The sequence below is a fragment of the Cebus imitator genome, unplaced genomic scaffold (assembly GCF_001604975.1).
Source record: "Cebus imitator isolate Cc_AM_T3 unplaced genomic scaffold, Cebus_imitator-1.0 Scaffold1, whole genome shotgun sequence".
Taxonomy (NCBI): domain Eukaryota; kingdom Metazoa; phylum Chordata; class Mammalia; order Primates; family Cebidae; genus Cebus; species Cebus imitator.
The window spans coordinates 12,303,488-12,322,065 of NW_016107316.1; the positions used below are offsets into that span (position 1 = coordinate 12,303,488).

At 39.8% G+C, this 18,578-nt stretch overlaps 1 protein-coding gene and 1 non-coding gene across 7 annotated transcripts in view; both read right to left on the bottom strand.

Moving 5' to 3' along the window:
- Positions 1-18,578, bottom strand: part of LDAH (lipid droplet associated hydrolase) — a 133,981-nt gene that overhangs the window by 68,636 nt on the left and 46,767 nt on the right. The window contains exon 5 of one of the 6 annotated variants that reach the window (XM_017526578.2): positions 12,559-18,280. The exons of the other annotated variants lie outside the window; for them this stretch is intronic. Coding sequence (XP_017382067.1) covers positions 18,251-18,280 — 30 coding nt within the window. The 3' untranslated portion in view covers positions 12,559-18,250. Of the gene's footprint in view, positions 1-12,558; positions 18,281-18,578 lie in introns of those variants that run through there. 6 annotated transcript variants of the gene reach the window in all.
- LOC119471014 lies at positions 30-192 on the bottom strand. The gene has a single exon (XR_005200006.1). It is a non-coding gene; the product is annotated as a U1 spliceosomal RNA (small nuclear RNA).

Here is an 18,578-nt window from a genome sequence, read left to right on the forward strand (position 1 = left end):
AAAAAAAAAAAAAAAAAAAAAAAAAAAAACAGGGGAAAGCATGAACGCAGTCCCCCCTACCACAAATTATGCAGTCAAGTTTCCCACATTTGGGGAAATCGCACAGGTCAGCACATCTGGAGTGCAATGGATAAGCCTCGCCCCGGGAAAACCGCCTTCGTGGTCATGGTATCTCCCTTGCCAGGTAGGCACTCCATTCTTGTTCTTACAGTCTATTCTAAACACAGCGGCCAGAATGTTCCTTTCAAAACCAAAGTCCATGACACTCCTGCTTTATTCAGAGTAAAAGCAGTCTTTGACACTGCTCTCTTTATTACTTCACACCTTATTCACTTTGCTCCAGTCACACTGGCCTTGCTGTTTCTCAAACAGGCATACCCCTGGCCTTAAAGCCTTTGTAATAAGTATTCTGCTGTTTAGAACCCTGTACCCTAGATAGTTATGCGGCTAACTACCTCCAGCAGGTCACTTCTATGATGCCTAATAAACATCTTGCTTAAAATTGCAGTTACAACAGGAGCCAGACTTAAGTGGTTCCCAGTGGCCAAATATGGAATAATTTTATCACCAAAATCAATATAGTAATGAATCATATATCTTTAATACATCAGAAATTCATAAGTCCATGCTGATACATACATACATACTATACATACATAATAAAGGAAGGTTCTTGCTTATAATAAAATACTGAGTTCTAATGGGTTTATATGGAGAAAGTACTACAGTTAGAAAATCATAGTGAAGATTGGATCAGGCAAGGGTAAGTAATAGATGTTGAATCTAGGAGAAAATTTTGTTGAAGAGCAGGATATTGACATAGAAAAAAAAAAGTACCTCCCCACAGATTGTTTATTCATTGCTAAGAAAAAGTAAAGTCTGCAGTGGAAGAATTTTGGATAACATCTTGATTAGGTGATTGAAATTAATATCACCAATGATGAGCAGCTGGATGCCATGTGCCTGTAAATGATCTCCCCTGAGAAGGACATGGCATCACCTATGAGGTATTATATTATAGCTAAGAATGCAAAACCTCAATCTAATCATGAGAAACATACAAATTATATTACAGCTAAGAATGCAGAACCTCAATCTAGTCATAAGAAAACATGAGAAAAATACAACTATAGTTCCTTTTTGGAAAAGAACTATATTCTTCAAAATGTCAGTTTTATGAAAAAACAAAGGAATACTCTTGAGATGTTTCATACTAAAGGAAAATAAAGAAACATGAGAAATCAAGGCAATACCTGACTCTCCAGACATAGTGGAGGGAGGAAATGCTATCAAGGACATTGGTGGGCCAAATGATAAAATGGGAATATGCAATGTAGATTAAAGTATTACATCAATATTACATTTACTGACGTTGATAACTGCACTGTGGTTAAGGGCAATAATATATTCAATTTACTCTTAAATGATTCAAGTAGAAATATTGCGTGTGTGTGTGTGTGTGTGTGTGTGTGTGTGTGTAGGGGAGCAAATAAAGCAAATGAAGTAAAACAATAACAACAGGTAAATCTGATAAAAGCGTATCTTGTGTTGTTGCACTATTCTTTGTCTTGCAGCTCTTCTGTAAGTTTGAAATTATTTCTAAATAAAAAGTTTTAAAAATCACTTGCAGTCCACCACTGCCCTCTATCCCCCAGCCATGGTGCTTCCAATCCCCTTTATCTTGCTCCGCTCTTTATATCAAGGCAGTATCACCTTTAAACATATCAATTTCCTCATTTGTATGCTTATTACCATCTCTCCTTAGTAAACTGTAAACTCTGCATAAGCAGAGTTTGTTTTTGTTTCTTTTCCTATTTTGTTCACAAATGCATCCAAGACCATAACAGGTCTCAGTAACAGTTCAGGGCACAGAGCACACTTGAATAATGAAAGGGTGGCTGAGAGGCAGCCAGTCCCCTGGGACGCCTGCCTCATCCATTACCCTAAAGCAACTCCTCCACACCTCCAGCATGGCCTGGAGGTTAATTCTGTGCAGAAATAGAAGAAAGAGCCTCCTGACCTGGACACACTGGGCATAGAAAGAGGCCAGGGAACATCATAAAAACAGAATAAGTGAAAGCCAAAGCACTAAATGCTAAGACACTCTCACATGCAAACTCCAGCTCCTTGAGCTGTTTGCTTCAGGATGCTGCGCGTTAGACAAGTGGTTTAAAAATGTTTCTCTGAAGAAACTTAATCGCTCCAGAAAAAAATATGTATACTGGAGAATTCCACACCAAAAAAAGTTGGATACCTGTCCAATTACCCTGTAGTACAGGTGACCAGCTGACAAAATCCAAGCCCATATAAAACCTCCCTATAGTTTTGGTGCCTCATTCTTTTTTTTTTGAGCCTAAGTCTAGCTCTGTCACCCAGGCTGGAGGGTAGTGGTGCAATCTCGGCTCTCTGCAACCTCCTCTGCTTCCCGGGTTCAAGCCTCCTGAGTAGATGGGAGTATGGGTGCCTGCCACCATGCCTGGCTAATTTTGTAGTTTTAGCAGAGATGGGGCTTCACCATATTGGTCGGGCTAGTCTCAAAATCCTGACCTCAGGTGATCCACTGGCCTCGGCCTTCCAAAGTGCTGGGATTACAGGCATGAGCCACCATGTTCGTCCTGGTGCCTCATTCTTTAATATAAAGATAATGAAGAAGTACCAGACATTTGAGTAAAGTTTCACTTACAATAGACAGATCAGTATTTTTTTAAAAAAGCATGAGAAAAGGAATTCAGAATGAACACAGACAATGCAAGAGCCTAACAAAATTCTAAAATATGTGTTTTCCTGAGAGAAAGAGTGAGAGTAAGACAGAGAGAGAGAGAGAGAGAGAGAGAGAGAGAGAGAGAGATCGATCCATGAAATAAAAATAAAAAGGATATTACAAAAAGGAAGAAAAGAACAAGAAATTCCTTAGAAACTATTTGCATAGATGCCAAAATCAAAAGTTTAATTAGATGAATTGGAAGATAAAGTTGGGAAAATATCCCATATTTCTCATTGTAGAAAACTAAAAATCCAAAGAAATGGATAATGGTAAAGAAAATAAATCAAGAAAATCTTTTCTGAAAGTATAACACACAAATAAGGAGAAAACAAGAAGAGAGAAAAAAAATACAAGAGTTCCCAGTATGTAAGTATGCCAGTTTCTAGATTAAAAGGATAAACAGTCCAAGGAATATCATCATAAAATATAATACTGAGCATAAAGTGAATATTCTAAAATTTTCCAGAGGAAGAAAACATTTCACAAAAATAATTAAAAACTCAAGATGACGTACTTCTCAATAGGAGAGCTGGAAGAATTTAAAGCTCAGCACCAGATGCTACTGGTATTGATGGGAGGTGAGGATGGCAGGCTATCTTGTTGGAGAGCAATCTTCTTGCCAAGAACAATTAGAAAAGTTGAGAAATTCTTTTAAAGTCCCTTTGAAGGCATCAGAGGCAGAGGAGATTTGAAGGCTAAAATGCTAGAGAAAAAACTTCAGAGAGGAGTGCTGAAATAGCTTTTCTTTGTTATTTGCTGATTTGCAAGCAGTAGCTAAGAGGGCAAGAAGCTGAAGAGAGTTTCTGAAAAATCTTGTGGGCTTAAGGGAAAACCTGGGAATTCTGTGCCCATTAAAGAGGAGGTACTCTAGGCTTAGTGGAAACTATTAAAGGACTATACCCTGGAAGTAGCAATGAACTGGAAATAGGCCAGCCCCTCCAAAGATAGCTTTGATTCAGCCCAATTCCCAATGGCATCAAAGTGATCTACCCTAAGTATAACTGCAAAAGCAAAGGAAAATCCTCCCTGGAGGAAGATAAGATTCTAGTATTATTTCAATAATTTTTTATATAATGCCAGGTATTCAGTTAAAAAAAAAACTTACCAAACTGTAATGGCCACTTTTACATGTCAGCTTGACTGGGCCACAGGGTGCCCAGATATTTGGTCAAACAATTTGGATGTTTGAGGGTGTTTCTGGCTGAGATTAAATTTGAATGGTACACTAAGTGATGCATATTGCCCTCCCTAATGTGAGTGAGCCTCATCCAATCAGTTGAAGGCCTGAATAGAATCAAAAGGTTTAATAAAAGATAATTCCTTCTGCCTGATCACCTTCAAGCTGGGACTTTTTTATTTTCTGCCTTTAGACTCAAACTGAAACATCAGCTCTTCCTGGGTCTTGAGTCTGCCAGCCTTTGGACTGGAATTAAACCATCAGAAATTCTAGTTCTCAGACCTTTGGACTGAAACTAGAATTATATCATTGGCTCTCCCGGGTCTGCAGTTTGCTGGCTACAGATCTTGGGATTTGTCAACCTCCATAAACACGTGAGCCAATTTCTTACAATGAACCTCTTTCTATATACATACATTCCATTGGTTCTGTTTTTCTGGCAAACCTGGACTAATACACAAACACATGGATAGACAAGATAACATAACCAAAACAAGAAAGGAAAAAGCATAAGTAAAAATGCAACCATATGATAGGCAAAAAATATAATAGCTAAAATTGAGGATTAACAGATGGGTTTAAAGGTGTTTATACATAGCTCAAGCAAAGATTAGTGAAGTAGAATGTAAGTCAGAAGAAATATCTACAATGAGGCAGGGAGACGAACAAAAGAGTTATCGTATGTAGATTATACTTCAATTAAAAGGAAAGCTGAAAAATCTAATAAGAAAAATTAAAGAAATAAATACTAACTATAATACAGGGTGGAATATAGAAGAATTATGAGAAAAAGTGTTATGAAGGAAGGACAGAGTGAAAATGACTGGGAATAATCAGGAAAGAGTTCATACAGGAGCTTATGTTTGAGAGGATGTTCCAGAAGAACAGAAGGCATCAGTTAGGTGGTGTGGGACAAAGCAGAAAGGAAGCAGTTCAACAAAGGCACACAGATAGGAAAATATGTATCTGGACAATGAGAAATTATCATCATCAGGATGGAGCCCTATGTGCAGGGACTGTAAGGCAAACACAGAAACTACGAATGGAAGGAAACAAGGGCCTTAAGGAGAACCCCCCTGGTACCCAGACAACCAGAATATGTCCCTAAGTTTTTATGAAATCTCTTCTAAAAAAATGTCAATCGACATTAACATAGTATTACTGATGCTCTCAGACGTTCTCCTTTGTAAGAGGGTATAAGAAGCTCCTCAGTGTCTTCTTGAGGGTAGCAGATTATGAAAGGGAAAAAGGCTGAATCTCTAATACTCAATTTGGCTTTTTGAAGAAGCTCCCATAACAATACTGTTGAGGGGAGAAATTATTTGTTGAAATGTAGTTTCTGGACTGTGTCTGCATTCATGCATGCTCCCTGTAGTCTCTACATGACTGATCCTGGAAAATGATTTACTGTCTGGTTTCCTAGGGAGAGGTTTGCAGTATGAAACTGGCTTCCATGTTTTATCTATCGATACACCTTCCTGATACCTGACAATCTTGCTTCTTCCCAAACAAATACAATTAGTCCGAAGTGGCCTGGAATGTGAGATCTCAAAGCAACCACATTTTATTCTTGTGAAGCATCTTTCATTTAGTGCCTGCTAGGCTTTTTCCATTTCAGGGAACTTTTTGTGGCCTACATTGCATATTGTTCACAGATTTTCCATACAAGCAAGAAGTGAGCATAAAACAACCTCATACATTCTGGTTAACCATATTAGAGAGCTTTTTCCTTTCTTAAAGATCACAATCATACTTCTCATCCCCAAAAACAGACCTAGAAACAAGCTTCTATCTGAACTAAACAAAAGCCAAAAAGAAGCAATTTCACAGAATGTTGTTCATCTGTTTCCACTCCTCTCCCTGTTATGTCTTCTCTGATAGTTATGCTCTGTCCACTAAGGCTCTATGTGGGTGTTTTTCTATGGACAAGGCTTCAGTATGGCCAGGTACAAGCAATACTTTTCAGACCCATATCCACCCAACTGCAAGGGAATTCACAAAGGTATCACCTCTGCCTTAGCATGGGCCACTCTCTCATACCCCCGAGCCTCTCAATATCTTACCACTATTAACTTCTTGGTCAGATGAGATTTGAATATGGCCATACTTCCAAATAAGATTTGCTTCAACCTAGAGTAGGATGAATGATGCTAATCCCAACCTGTGATTTTGTTATTACATCAAATAACAATTACCAGTCAAGCTGTAAAAAGGCAAACTTATTAACAACCCAAATCATTATTTTTTTTTTGAGGTGGGGAGAGAAGTAATGTTAATTTAAAAAAAAACAAGGAAGGCCAAAAGCCGAGGTAATTGAGTGGAGTAGGAAGAGTAAGTAAGATAAGGTAAGAGCAGGGAAAACTGGCAGGGGAAAAAGTTAACTGCTACTGCTACAGTGCTGATACTAACTCAGGGCCACTATTGATCTTAGAGGTGGGTTTTCCTGCAGAGAAAACATAGGTTTGATATTACCCTTTAATTTCTCTTGATTTGTTATCTATTGTTATGTAATAAATTACTAAAACTTTGTAGCTCAAAATAATATAAACTTGATATTGCATGGTTTTAGCATATCAGGAGTCCAGGCTTGGTTTAGCTGGGTTCTCTGCTTAGCATCTTACTAGGCTGCAATCAAGGTGTCGGCTAGGGCTGCAGTCTCATCTGAGGCTTGACTGGGGAAGGATACAAATCACTAAGATTGTTGACAGGATTCAGTTCTTTGTAGCATAGGATCAAGGATGTCAGTTTTTTGTTGGATGTTGGCTGAAGGCTGCTTTTAGCTTCTAGTGGCCACCTGCAATTTCTTGCCATATAGGTCCCTCAACATAGACAACCCACAACATGCTTGCTTGTAAAGCCAGCATGGGAGAGAGACTTCAGCAAGTCAGGGTCCACAATCTTATGTATGTAAATCACAGATACATAATCACGTGCTTCACCTTTATCATATTTTGTTGGTTAGATGCAAGTCATAGGTCATATCCACTTATGGAGGGGATTATATGTAGAAATGAACATTAGGAGGTGAGGATCATGGGGCACCACCTACCCTAAAGTCTGTCCACCACACCCCTTAGGTCTTTCCTTTCAGGTACACATATTTTGTACAAACATTTGTGTTGTCCAATTTGAGAAATCTTTAACTACTCTGAGACCATAATAATATTCTTCAATTCTGTCTTACAGAAGCTGAATTAGTATTGCTCCTTTGGATGCATATAGTTGCTGTCTCTTGCTGCTGATCTATACTCTCTTTCACTGTTAAACAAGACAATTGTTTCCTTAAGGCCAATGCAGTGGTTAATCTATATGAACAGAAGTCGTCAGTGGCACTTATGAACCAACTGAGAATTTTACCAGCAGAAGATGCTGATGTAACTTGCATATAGTTTAATTTAATTAAATGAAAAAAAAATGGATGTCTTTCTTTTGGAATGTATGAAACCTTATGCTAGAACTTGCAAGGGTTCAAAGAAAAAAAAAGAGCCAGCTCTTGTTCTTGTGGCTATAAAAAAAATTACACTTAAGCTACAAGCCACGACAGAAAAGCTAATAGGAGACAATATGACTGGCCCAGAAGTAGCAGAAGTTATATTCTATCAGAACAGTCAGCAAAGTTTTCATGCAGGAAGTGATATTTGGCTAATGACTTATTTGTTCTTTTGTCTATTTATAAACTATCTTGTACCCAAAAGGACTTAAGAAGGTTAGTATTTAACATGAGCCTTGTAGGATAATTTGAGCCCTAAGAAGGACTGCACTGAACTTGACAATATACAACGCGAACATAAGTTATACCTATTGAGTACAGTGTTCACTATTTGGGTAGCTGGTACACTGGAAGCCCAATCCCCCACCCATTACATAATATACTCATGTAATAAACATGCACATGTACCCTCTGAATCTAAAATTAAATTAAATTTAAAAACAAAGATCTCTCCTGGAACAACTTTCTGCTGTAAAGTAACATGACCAAATCACTTTAAAAGAAAAAAGATGACTATTAAATGACTATAATAGTGAGTAAATATATGCCATTACAGAAAATTCAAAAAGAAAAAATAGTAAATAATCCTCAAATTCATCACTTAAATACAATCACTAAATTTATTTTATAATTTTATTATCAAGCTTTTCCATGTGTAATTTTTATACAGTTGTATTCACATATTCTCTATGTATTCTGACATCTTTAATATTCTATAATTAACTTTTATGAATTACAATGTCTTTTGAAAACATAATTTTACTGGCTATACATTCCATACTCTACTTAGCCTTGCCTTTAAGGTTAGACATTAGGATGTTTCCAATTTTTTGTTATAACAGTATTTTTGCACATGATTTTCTCTATCTTTGACTGTTTTCTAAATATAAATTCCAAAGAAAAGAATTAATAGGTTCAAAGGGCATGAATACTTTTTTTTAATGGAAATTTTTTTTCTGATAACACATGGTCATTATAAAGAAAAGGAGAAACAATATAGAGTTTTCACTCCAATACAGGCTTTACCCTTAACCACTACACAGAAAATACTATAAGCCACCTGGTATTTACCTGTTCGAATTTTCTAAAAATGTATATAAGTATACAAATACACAACACAAATTTTCTTCTGGGTTAACCTAAAGTTTAGGTTCCCCATGTAATTTTAGACTATGTAACAGTAATAGTTAATTTTGATAACTGTTGAGGTTCATTCATCAAATGAACATTAGCAAATACTACTATACTCAACATAAACAGACATCATTAAGTATATTACTATGTACTAATTCATTAAACACTGTATCACACATTGTGGTAGGCACACACTTTTTGATAAACTAGCTACTTTTTCAGTGAATTATCTGTTCACATCCTTTGCATCTTTGAGAACTTGCTGTCCTTTTTATGAATTTCTACAAATTATTTATAGTAAGAAATTAACCTAGGCTAAAAGAATTAGCTAAAGGTCCACATACCACAGACTAGCGACTTCCATCACCATGGTAATATTCTCAAGCAACTACTTCAGTGCCTCAAGACACAACAATACAGACCTTGGAGTTTGCTGAACTGCAGAATGCTACTGCAAAGCATCAGATCGAGAACTTACACACCAAAGAGCAGGGCTTAAATCAGCTTCCACTGACAGGTCTGATACCTTGCTGTTTACATCTTAGAACTTAAAAGATTTCAAAGAAATAAGAAAGAAATATATAGTCCCATTCTAGTTTTAACCCTGATAATTCAAGGAAATGAGAAAATACATCTTGATAGTGCTGTTACCCCGAACAAGCTGACACCAGCGCCTTCACTCAAGGGAGTCTCTGGGCTTATGGACAACATCATAGGTGGAAAGAGCTAGAACACATTAATATAGAAGATCTTTCCTTCAGAGAATTTGATTTGTATTCCTCCTGCTTCCAAGGGATATGAGAAGACAGAGCTGACATCACAGAAAGACCGAGGACAGATTTAGTTGTCCACAGCATTTCAATGTGTTCTGTTCCAAGCTTTTGGAAAGCTTAGGTAGGTGGTTCTCAAAGTTAAGCCTGTATCAGAATCACCTGCAGTGCTTGTTAAGTGCTGGTTGGTAAGCCCCGCCACTTGAGGTGTGGAGAGGGGCAAGAATTTGCATTTCTAACAAGATCACAAGTGACGTTGATACTACTTGGAGGCATGCTGGCTTATTCAAATTAGTGCCTAGTGTCATCTACTGTATTGTATTTTACTTACAACTACAGTACTCCTGGGCTAAGAAGAGGCAGTGATAAAATGTGTTGGGCAGCAAATATATGGCTTTCTCTGGCCAGCAGTCACTTAACTTCATTTGCCCTACCTGTCATTTTAAACACATCTCACTAATTCCCAAGCTACTGGACATCTGAGAGGATGGGGGAACTTTTTGACATCTGACAGTATATCATGGGTACACAAATATTAAAATGGCTCAATATTTCAATCTGAAAAGTGTTCAGGAATTCTCAGATGAAATGCATTAGATAAAGTACTAAGTATTAACATGCATGAAGAATGCTCTATTATAAAGTCCTGTTTTCACTTTCTTGCAGCTTTCCAAAAAATTAGCCCTTTGTGGTGAAATTTTCCATGCTTGGTTTCAGCCCAAAGGTGATTTTTTTCTTTTTTTGTGAAGTTTCAGAAAAACATATTAAGTCGTTTTTGAGTTATGAAAAGATGAAAAAAGCCCACACAATTTTTCCACTTTGAAAGCAATTTCAGGATTTAAAAAAATATGCAGATAACTAAAAATGGCTGAAGTTGAAAAGTTGAAACTGTCCATGTGTCTAGTTTTTAGCAAGGTTTCTCCTGGGTAATTCAGAAAAGATAATGTGTGTGTGCACACACATATACAGATACATATATATTTAAATAGATGCATAAATGACTGGAAAAATAGCATTTCATCATATACGATACAAACTTTTCTAAAAGTAAGAGACTATTTTCTGAAATGGAATATCTTTCACAAATCAGAGTAGTTAGTTGCTGATTGTCTAAGCCTGTGTTTTTCACACAACAGAATTTATTAATGGGTCACATAGAGGTAACTGCCAAACTGCTATGCACTATGTTTGCAGAATCCTCCAATTTCCCCCATACCCCTTCTGTCCCCAGCTGAATTCTAGGACTCTGATTTACTATCTTTTCAGTTTCATTTTTGCCCTTGGTCCAGGCCTTAACAGCTCCCTTTATCTCCTATGCTCCAGAACACTCACATATGCTGTCATTTCTCTGTTTTCTCCGAACTCCTCCCAATGCATTCGCCTGATTCTTACTAAAATACTCCTTGTGTATTTGAAGAACTCAAATATTAAAAATAGGCCAGGTACAGGCTCACGCCTGTAATTCCAGCACTTTGGGAGGCTGAGGCAGGAGAATCTCTTGAACCCGGTGGTGAAGGTTGCAGTGGGCTGAGATTGCGCCATGGTACTCCAGCTTAGGCAACGAGAGCAAAACTCCAACTCAAAAAAAAAAAAAAAAGCTAGCCGGGCGCGGTGGCTCATGCCTGTAATCCCAGCACTTTGGGAGGCCAAGGTGGGTGGATCACGAGGTCAAGAGATCGAGACCATCCTGGTCAACAAGGTGAAACCCTGTCTCTACTGAAAATAAAAAAAAAAAAAAAAAAATAGAAATTTTACGTTTAGGCCAAATAGTTTGGTGATTTGTGAAAGCAACTTATTCTGACCACCTGTAATCATCACCTCTCTAATTAACTCCCCTAGAAAACAGGTAAAGGGGAAATTAGAAAACAGAACACAGAGTCCCAGCTCTGCTACTTTCTACCCGTTGACATATGAGTTGGACACGTGACTCCTTGGCACTTCAGTCTCATCTTTAAGATGGGGAAAATCAGATTGTTAAAATAACTCATTACATGTGAACATGTTGTGTAAATTACAAATGAATGTTAGGTAATATTCACTGTTAGTAATGACAATCACATCAATTTTAAAAATTGAGCTAGACTTTTTCTAGATGGAAAAGGAGAACCAAATATGTAATATACATTCCCCTTACACTCCAGGGAAAAGGGAAACCACTTATGCAAAGATACAAATATTAAGAAAAATTCAATTTTCCAAGTTTTCAAGTGTGTAGACTTAAAAGACAAATGGAAGGAAACCTGTTCCAAGATAAGTTCCTATGTCTTTCATCTTCAGCATCTGTGCTTGGGCTGTTCCCCTCAGCATAAGTTAAATTCTCCCCCAATTATAGGGAAAAAAGTTCCCTTGACCAGCTTCTTCCTTAAATTATCATGTGTTCTTCTCCCCTTCACTGGCCAATGGAATCACTAACCATTTATCACCTAACTTCCTGCAACCCTCTTGTCCCATTTCACTAAAAAGTCTGTCTTCAAGGTCATCAAGAACTTTTTGCTCTAGAAGCCTGAAGCTGTCAACATGTGCTACACTCAACCCTGCACCTTATTTAAATTATCTACTGCTATATAACATAGCATCTCTAGACTTATGGTTTAAAATCACAATGATTATCCTTTCTCACAATGCTGTGAGTCGGGAACTCAAGTAGGGCTCAGCTGGATGGTTCTTTTGCTCCATGTGGTGTGGGCTGGGGTCACTCACTTGGCTGCATTCAGTGGTGGATGGGCTGGGCTGAGATGGGCTGGAAGGTGCAAGAAGGTTTCACTCAGGCCTGGTGCCTCATGATCTTCCATAGCTAGCTTGGGCTTTCTCTCAGCCTCGTGGTCTCAGGGCAGTTGGCCTTCTTACATGGTAGCTGGCTTCTGAGGAAAAAAACAGAAGCTCCCAGTCCTTTTAAGGCCTGGACTTGAGGGTACCAGAAAGAAGTACCCGCTGTATCTTGTTGGTAAAAGCAAGTCACATGCTTGGCCTAAATTTAAAGGGAAAGGGAAACAGGCTTCATCTCTTGAGAGAGGAATGACAAAAAAAAAAAATCTGTGGCCATCTTTAATCCTCCATATATCTACCCCTTTCTTGACCTTCTTGCTCTGTTCTTAGCTGCTGTGGTGTACTGTAGTCCAGATGAATGCTTTTCAAACTTTTTTTTACCTTGACTCACAGCGAGATATACATTTGACATTGTAATCTAAGTTATCAACACACACGCATAAAAAGTGAAACAAAAGTTGCATAATGCCTTTACTACAATATATTTTTCTTCTATTATACATTGTTTAAAAACACCATTTTATTGGTCACAAACATATGCTTTCATTCTCTGGGGAGGACTGTACTTCACAGCCTCATAGATGGCTGACTTGGTCATATGATTTGCTCTGTCAAATAAAATTTGAGGAGTGACAATTGTCACTTCCAGGAAGAGGTTTCAAAATGCAGGTGTGGCTCACTATTCCCTTTAGATCCTCTGCCATGGGACTTGAACATTCAAGATAGACACTACTCCACCAATCTGGATTCTGGAGAAAGCCTGCATAGAGAGATCTTCATAGGGGCAGCATGCCCTCAAAGGATTTGCATCATGAACAAGAAACAAATCTTTGTTGTTAAAAGCCACTGACACTGTGTTATTATAGTGCAGTCTAGTCTGTCTTGACTGATCCATTGGTTGCAACCCACTGAAGTGATTTGGGGATCCATAATGGATTGCAGACAATAGTTTAGAAAATTATTATACCTTCTGCCTCTTTCTAACTTCTTCCTCCTCCTGATGGCAGCCGCAGGCCGTCCGCAGTGGGGAGGCACGGATGGTGGCAGCAGAAGTGGCTGCAAGAGCAGCAATGGCGATGGTAGGTCCCCTGTGCCCCATGTCCCCGAGGGAGCTGACTGCAACGCCCGCTTTGGAGACCAGCCAGCGGTGCAGGGTCCCTGTGCCTTGGGATGAGGCTCTGTACAGGGCCACCCGGGGCTCTGTCCCCAGGGTCTGCCCTGCATCAGGGTGACCACCAGGCCTGACACTCCTGATGGCCAGGCCAGGGCCTGCAATCTACTCCTGGAGGTGTGCATTTGGCAGGGTCACAATCCCGGCAAGGGGGAGCTCCTGGCTGCCCCTGAATGCCAGGGCCACTGGGGGAGCCTGTGATGCTGCCCTTGCCTTGACACTGGCCTAGGCCCAGCGAGGACCTACAGCCCCTGCCCCAGGCTGTGAGTGGGTGCAGCTGGGCTTCATGTTCCATGGAGCCACTACAGCCAGGAGCAGGCAGAAGCCCAAGTCAGGGCTTTGGACCCAGGCCTCTCTGTCCTCCCCTTACCCTTGAAGGCTTGGAGAGGACTGCTCCTGCTGCCTGGCGTCTCCCTGCTCCTGGTACCTGCTCTGATTTTGGAGTAGAGTTGAGGCCGAGCCTGAGCACTGCCATTGCCCGACCAGGTGTGTGCACACATGAGGCAGCAATAACATGCCAGCTCCCTGCTACCTCAGCCCTCTCTGGACTTCGGGTACTGACAAGCATGGGGGGGAGGTCAAGGGAGGGTGCTGAGAGTGGCTGAGCACTGGCCTGCAGATGCCCCTTGGTTTGAGCAACCTGGGCACCAGAGATGCTGGCAGGAGGCAGATGGGCTATTGGGCAGAAGGGGAAGCATCCCTGATGAAGCGCTACTTTCAGGCCATGGAGGGCCTTAAGGCAAGGGGGCAGGCTGCTAGTCCCGTGGACCAGGATGGGGGACTTATGGTGCCCTTAATGGACCCACCCATGGCTGCCCATGGACAAATTAATGGTCACTTCCTTCCTTCTGAGGCCCATCAAAGACCTGGGCTCAGCCAGAGCAGGGCAGAGGACAGACAAAGGGACGACCTGCTGCAGAATGGAGCTACTATCTCTGCCAAGAGAGGCAGACAAAGGGAAAACCTGCCTGTAGAGAGGACCACCTATTCTAGGGCTTCCTCCTTGCCAAGAGCTGCAGGATGGGATGACCAGCTGCAGAGAGGTGCTGCCATCTCTGCTGAGAGCTAAATACATGTCAGGCCGAACAGCTGCAGAGAGGAACTACCCTCTCTGCTAGGAACTGAACACTCATTGGGATACCCTGGCTACAGAGAGGAGCTGTCCACTGCAAGTCTTCTCTAGGCTGTTCTATTGCTCAATTAAAGCTCCTCTCTGTCTTGCTCACCCTCCACTTGTCTGCATACCTCATTCTTCCTGGTTGCAGGACAAGAACTCAGGACCTGATGAGTGGTGAGGCTAAAAGAGTTTCTGTTACACAAACAGGACTGAAACATGCCCACTGCTTGCCACATTGCGGGTGAAGAGAGAGAAAAGCTGCAGCTCTTCATGGAGCCCAGACCTGGGAGTTCCCCGAGCCACAGCTGTGACTCCCTCTTTGGGGCCCTGTGGTTCCTGGCATCTCTAAGCTTCTGGGTGCCACTGCATTCCCTAGTGCCAGCTGGGGAAGCTGCTTGCGGTGCGCCTGGTCCAGCCGCAGCCTCGCAGAAAGCTGGTGCCTATGCTGGCACCTGGAGTTGCCTGCCTCATGGCAGCAGCCAGCACGTCTGACTGTGCAGTGGTCAGACCCCACGCCCGCTCATACACACCCCCCATCACTCCACGCTCTACCCTAGTCTCCCTTGGAGGCATGCGATCCAGGTCGTCAGCAAGAGCTGAGTGTAGCCTGGCAGACAGAGTGGGTGCAATGAGCCCAGTGGGCCCGAGCAAAACTCAGGCAAAGGTGCCACCAGCCACAGGTTTCCGGCCAGAAAAGCAACACTTCAAAGATCCTGTAACACCCCTTTACGGCAAATACAGTAATTCTCTCAATATACATCTATGACCTCTCTCTTTTCTCAACAATCTCCCTGGGCAATTTTATCCCTTACACTGTCTTTATTATTTCTTACTTGGACTAGTAAACTTTCCTGTCACCTAGATGTTCACTTTTCATACAGCACTTTTTCTCCCTCCCTTTCATTTTCCTTTTCTTGGAGAGATTAATTTATCCGATGCATGACTGCTATCATCAGAGATCCTTCATGGCTTTCTGCTGTCCAGAAAATGACTCTACACTCCCTAGCCCAGCTTTTTGTCCATCTCTATTGACCTGGAATCTCATATCCAACTGACCCCTCTCCAGGCACACTCTGCTGCAACCCAGTCCCACACCTACTGCCCTCTCTCTGTGCCCAGTGATAAAAACCATTTCTCTTCATGCTGTCCCCTTGTTTAGAATGCACAGTCACCACCCTCCTCATGCCACCATATCAAATCCTCTACTTCCAGATACAACTCCTCCTTCAGTGGCCCTGAAGCTCTTCCAGGAAGCTTTTTCTGAGCTTCCAAGGTAGAAAACACTTCTCTCCACAAAACATTCAGAGTCTTTGAGTACTGCCTCATTTTGCATTTCACGTCTTGTCACTTAATCTAGGGACAGGACTCTGACAAAATTTACTATGACAAATGAGTTATTTCCTATTCTACCCGCCCCCCAGATTATCTCAACTGCTGAACACAGCGAGTGACATTATATGAATACTTCTTACAAGCATGTCTAACTTTGACAGCAGACATGAAGTTTCAGCAGAATAGTTAAGTAAACTACAATCTCAATAATCTCATTGTTGGAGAACATTGAAGCTATTTTTTCCCTAGTATGGATGAGGTATATTCCTGAATCAACATATACATGATTAACATGCTATTCTAATTCTTTTAGTAAAGTTTGGAAAGATTCTCAGCTGTAGTTGTATTTTGAGTCTCCAAAATTTTGAGTTTTAAAGTGCCCTAAAGCATCCTTTTAGAGGATCTAAAAAGAAGAGAAAAAAAGGCTGAGTGATAACAACACCCACACATTTAATGCTGTCAATTTTACTCATTTATCTTTATTTAGGACCTGTTCATTCATACTGAAAAAGACGATAATGTGGTTATCAGTTTTCTCTGCTCATAGCAAATTAATAGCAATAAATTAGAAGTAGGGAAGAGAAGGGGTACTTAACACCGAGAGGGGAGACAGGAAAACTAAAATAGACACATATGAAACATTTTTTTTTAATGAAAAAGCACTATCACTTAAGAAATTTCAGGACAAAGGCACATTTCTTTTCATTACATTTTATTCTGGCACAACACTATGCAAATAATAGTGTTATTACCACTGCCCTTAAATAACTACAAAAAAATTCCTCCATAGTCAATATGCATTGCTGAAGAAGGCAGATAAGCAAATAATATATTTTAGACAAATTTTTATCCAGTTGGAAAAAATAGTCTGGTCCTTAAAGGAGTGACTTTATAAGTAATCTGGAAATTTCATTCAGAGAGAAGACATTTTTGCCAACCACACAAAGGAAACATGAAGGCCAAATAATATAAAAAATTAAGTTTATGAAGGATCTGATATCCCTGGAAGAGGAGGACATGTTATCATTAAAGGTTATATAAATTATTAGAGGAAAATTAAAGTTATATTACTTGAAGTTCACCCCAAGACTCAGTGCAGAATCACTGAGCTGAAATTTATGGAAAAGATTTACTGGCAAAATCAGGTGACACATTTTTTAACATATAGAGGGTTGATGATAAGAGAAAGAAGATTCTAGATAGTGGGGATTAGATTACTACTTTCCTCCTTCTGTATTAGTCTCCCCTCACCCCAACATACAACCCTGAAATTGCTAGAGCTTTCAGGGGTTTCCTACTCCTGAAGCACCAACACAATGAGTCACACGAATGTAGCAGTTGTATGCACTGCAGGATGCGCTGACTGCTATCATCCACAGGCTGAAGGAGCCATCGACACCTTCTTAGATTCTTTTTATACTCACAGCTAATACCAGTATACCCCACCCCAGATTCAGAACCAAGGCTGAATCCCGGCAAGGGACCTTTCTCTCACTTTCCATTGATAAAATGAAATATGGGGTCAAATCTGAAAGCCTATCTCAGTTCTAAGATCCTATAACTCTAAAAACAATTATGTTTATTATTATAAGTCATGATAGCTACCATTTAACAGTCTTCCAACTATCTATTTGCTCAAGTTTCTCCTTAAATTCCCTATACTGAGTACTAGTTTCAAAATATATGAAGAATATCTCAATTCTATGTATGGAATTTGTTTAGATAAACAAATAATTTTAAATACCAGATTTTTTTTTTTAAACAGGCATTTTTTTTTTAGTATATTAAAATACAGGTCAGGCAATATATCTGACATATACAATAAGTCTCTTAAAATTATTTAAGACCAAGTAGCCTATAATTAGTTATGAAAATATTGCAAAGAGCTGAACCAAAATAAAACTAAATAAACCAGCTAGCTACTAAACTACACATATGTCCTCAAAATCTTATGAGTCAAATATTCCAGTAAAAATAACAGAAGAGATGGAAACACAAGTTTCTTATTATCACACTTCATATGTTATAAAACATAATAGCTAACTTATTTTTGGTAAAATGATTAAGGATTGTAACATTCTGGCTTACACAAACTTATTTGTCAAATGCATCTTAAATGGAGCATGTCATGCTAACTTCAGGCATGCAGGCACTGTGGTGTCTGAGTGCAGCCCAGAGACACTGAAATTTCAACACTTTGGCTGGGATCACACTACCAATATTCACTGACCCAGGTGTTTAATGGGGGCTGGGGATGGGGTAGGGAATTTCAACAACGTAGTTAATTGAAACCAGATAATGCTTCTGAATAATAATTTAAAAATCATACAGATGTTCACTGTTCCCACCATCCCCCCAAATAAGCGACCTTTTGGACAATTTATTGCACACATTATTTTCTAGCTTACACCCTTTTTAAGAAGATAAAACATAGCTTCACAAGTCTTTCTGAAAACTCTATAATCAGTTTCAGTTATGTCTCCACAAATAAAGTAGGTTAAGCTCATGTTCCATCTTTGTTTCCCCTTTTCACCACTGTTCCTGCAAGAGCAAGGACACCTGAAGGCAGGACAATAATTAGAAAGTTCTGACGCTGAAAAAGCTATAAGAAAGCACATTAACCTTGGGATGCATTCTACTTCTTTCCCAATAGACATTGTGAATATGAGCCCGAAAGAGAGAAGGGTTCAAGACAATGTGTTGAACAATCATTTTCAAATACACAAGAGAAACCACACATCACATGCAGAATAGATCTGGAGCAAACACAAAAACCAAAACAGATCTGTGATTGATACTAGCCTGTGATAAGCTCAGAAATGAGTGTGTTCTTCTCTATGCTTACAGAATAGTAAGG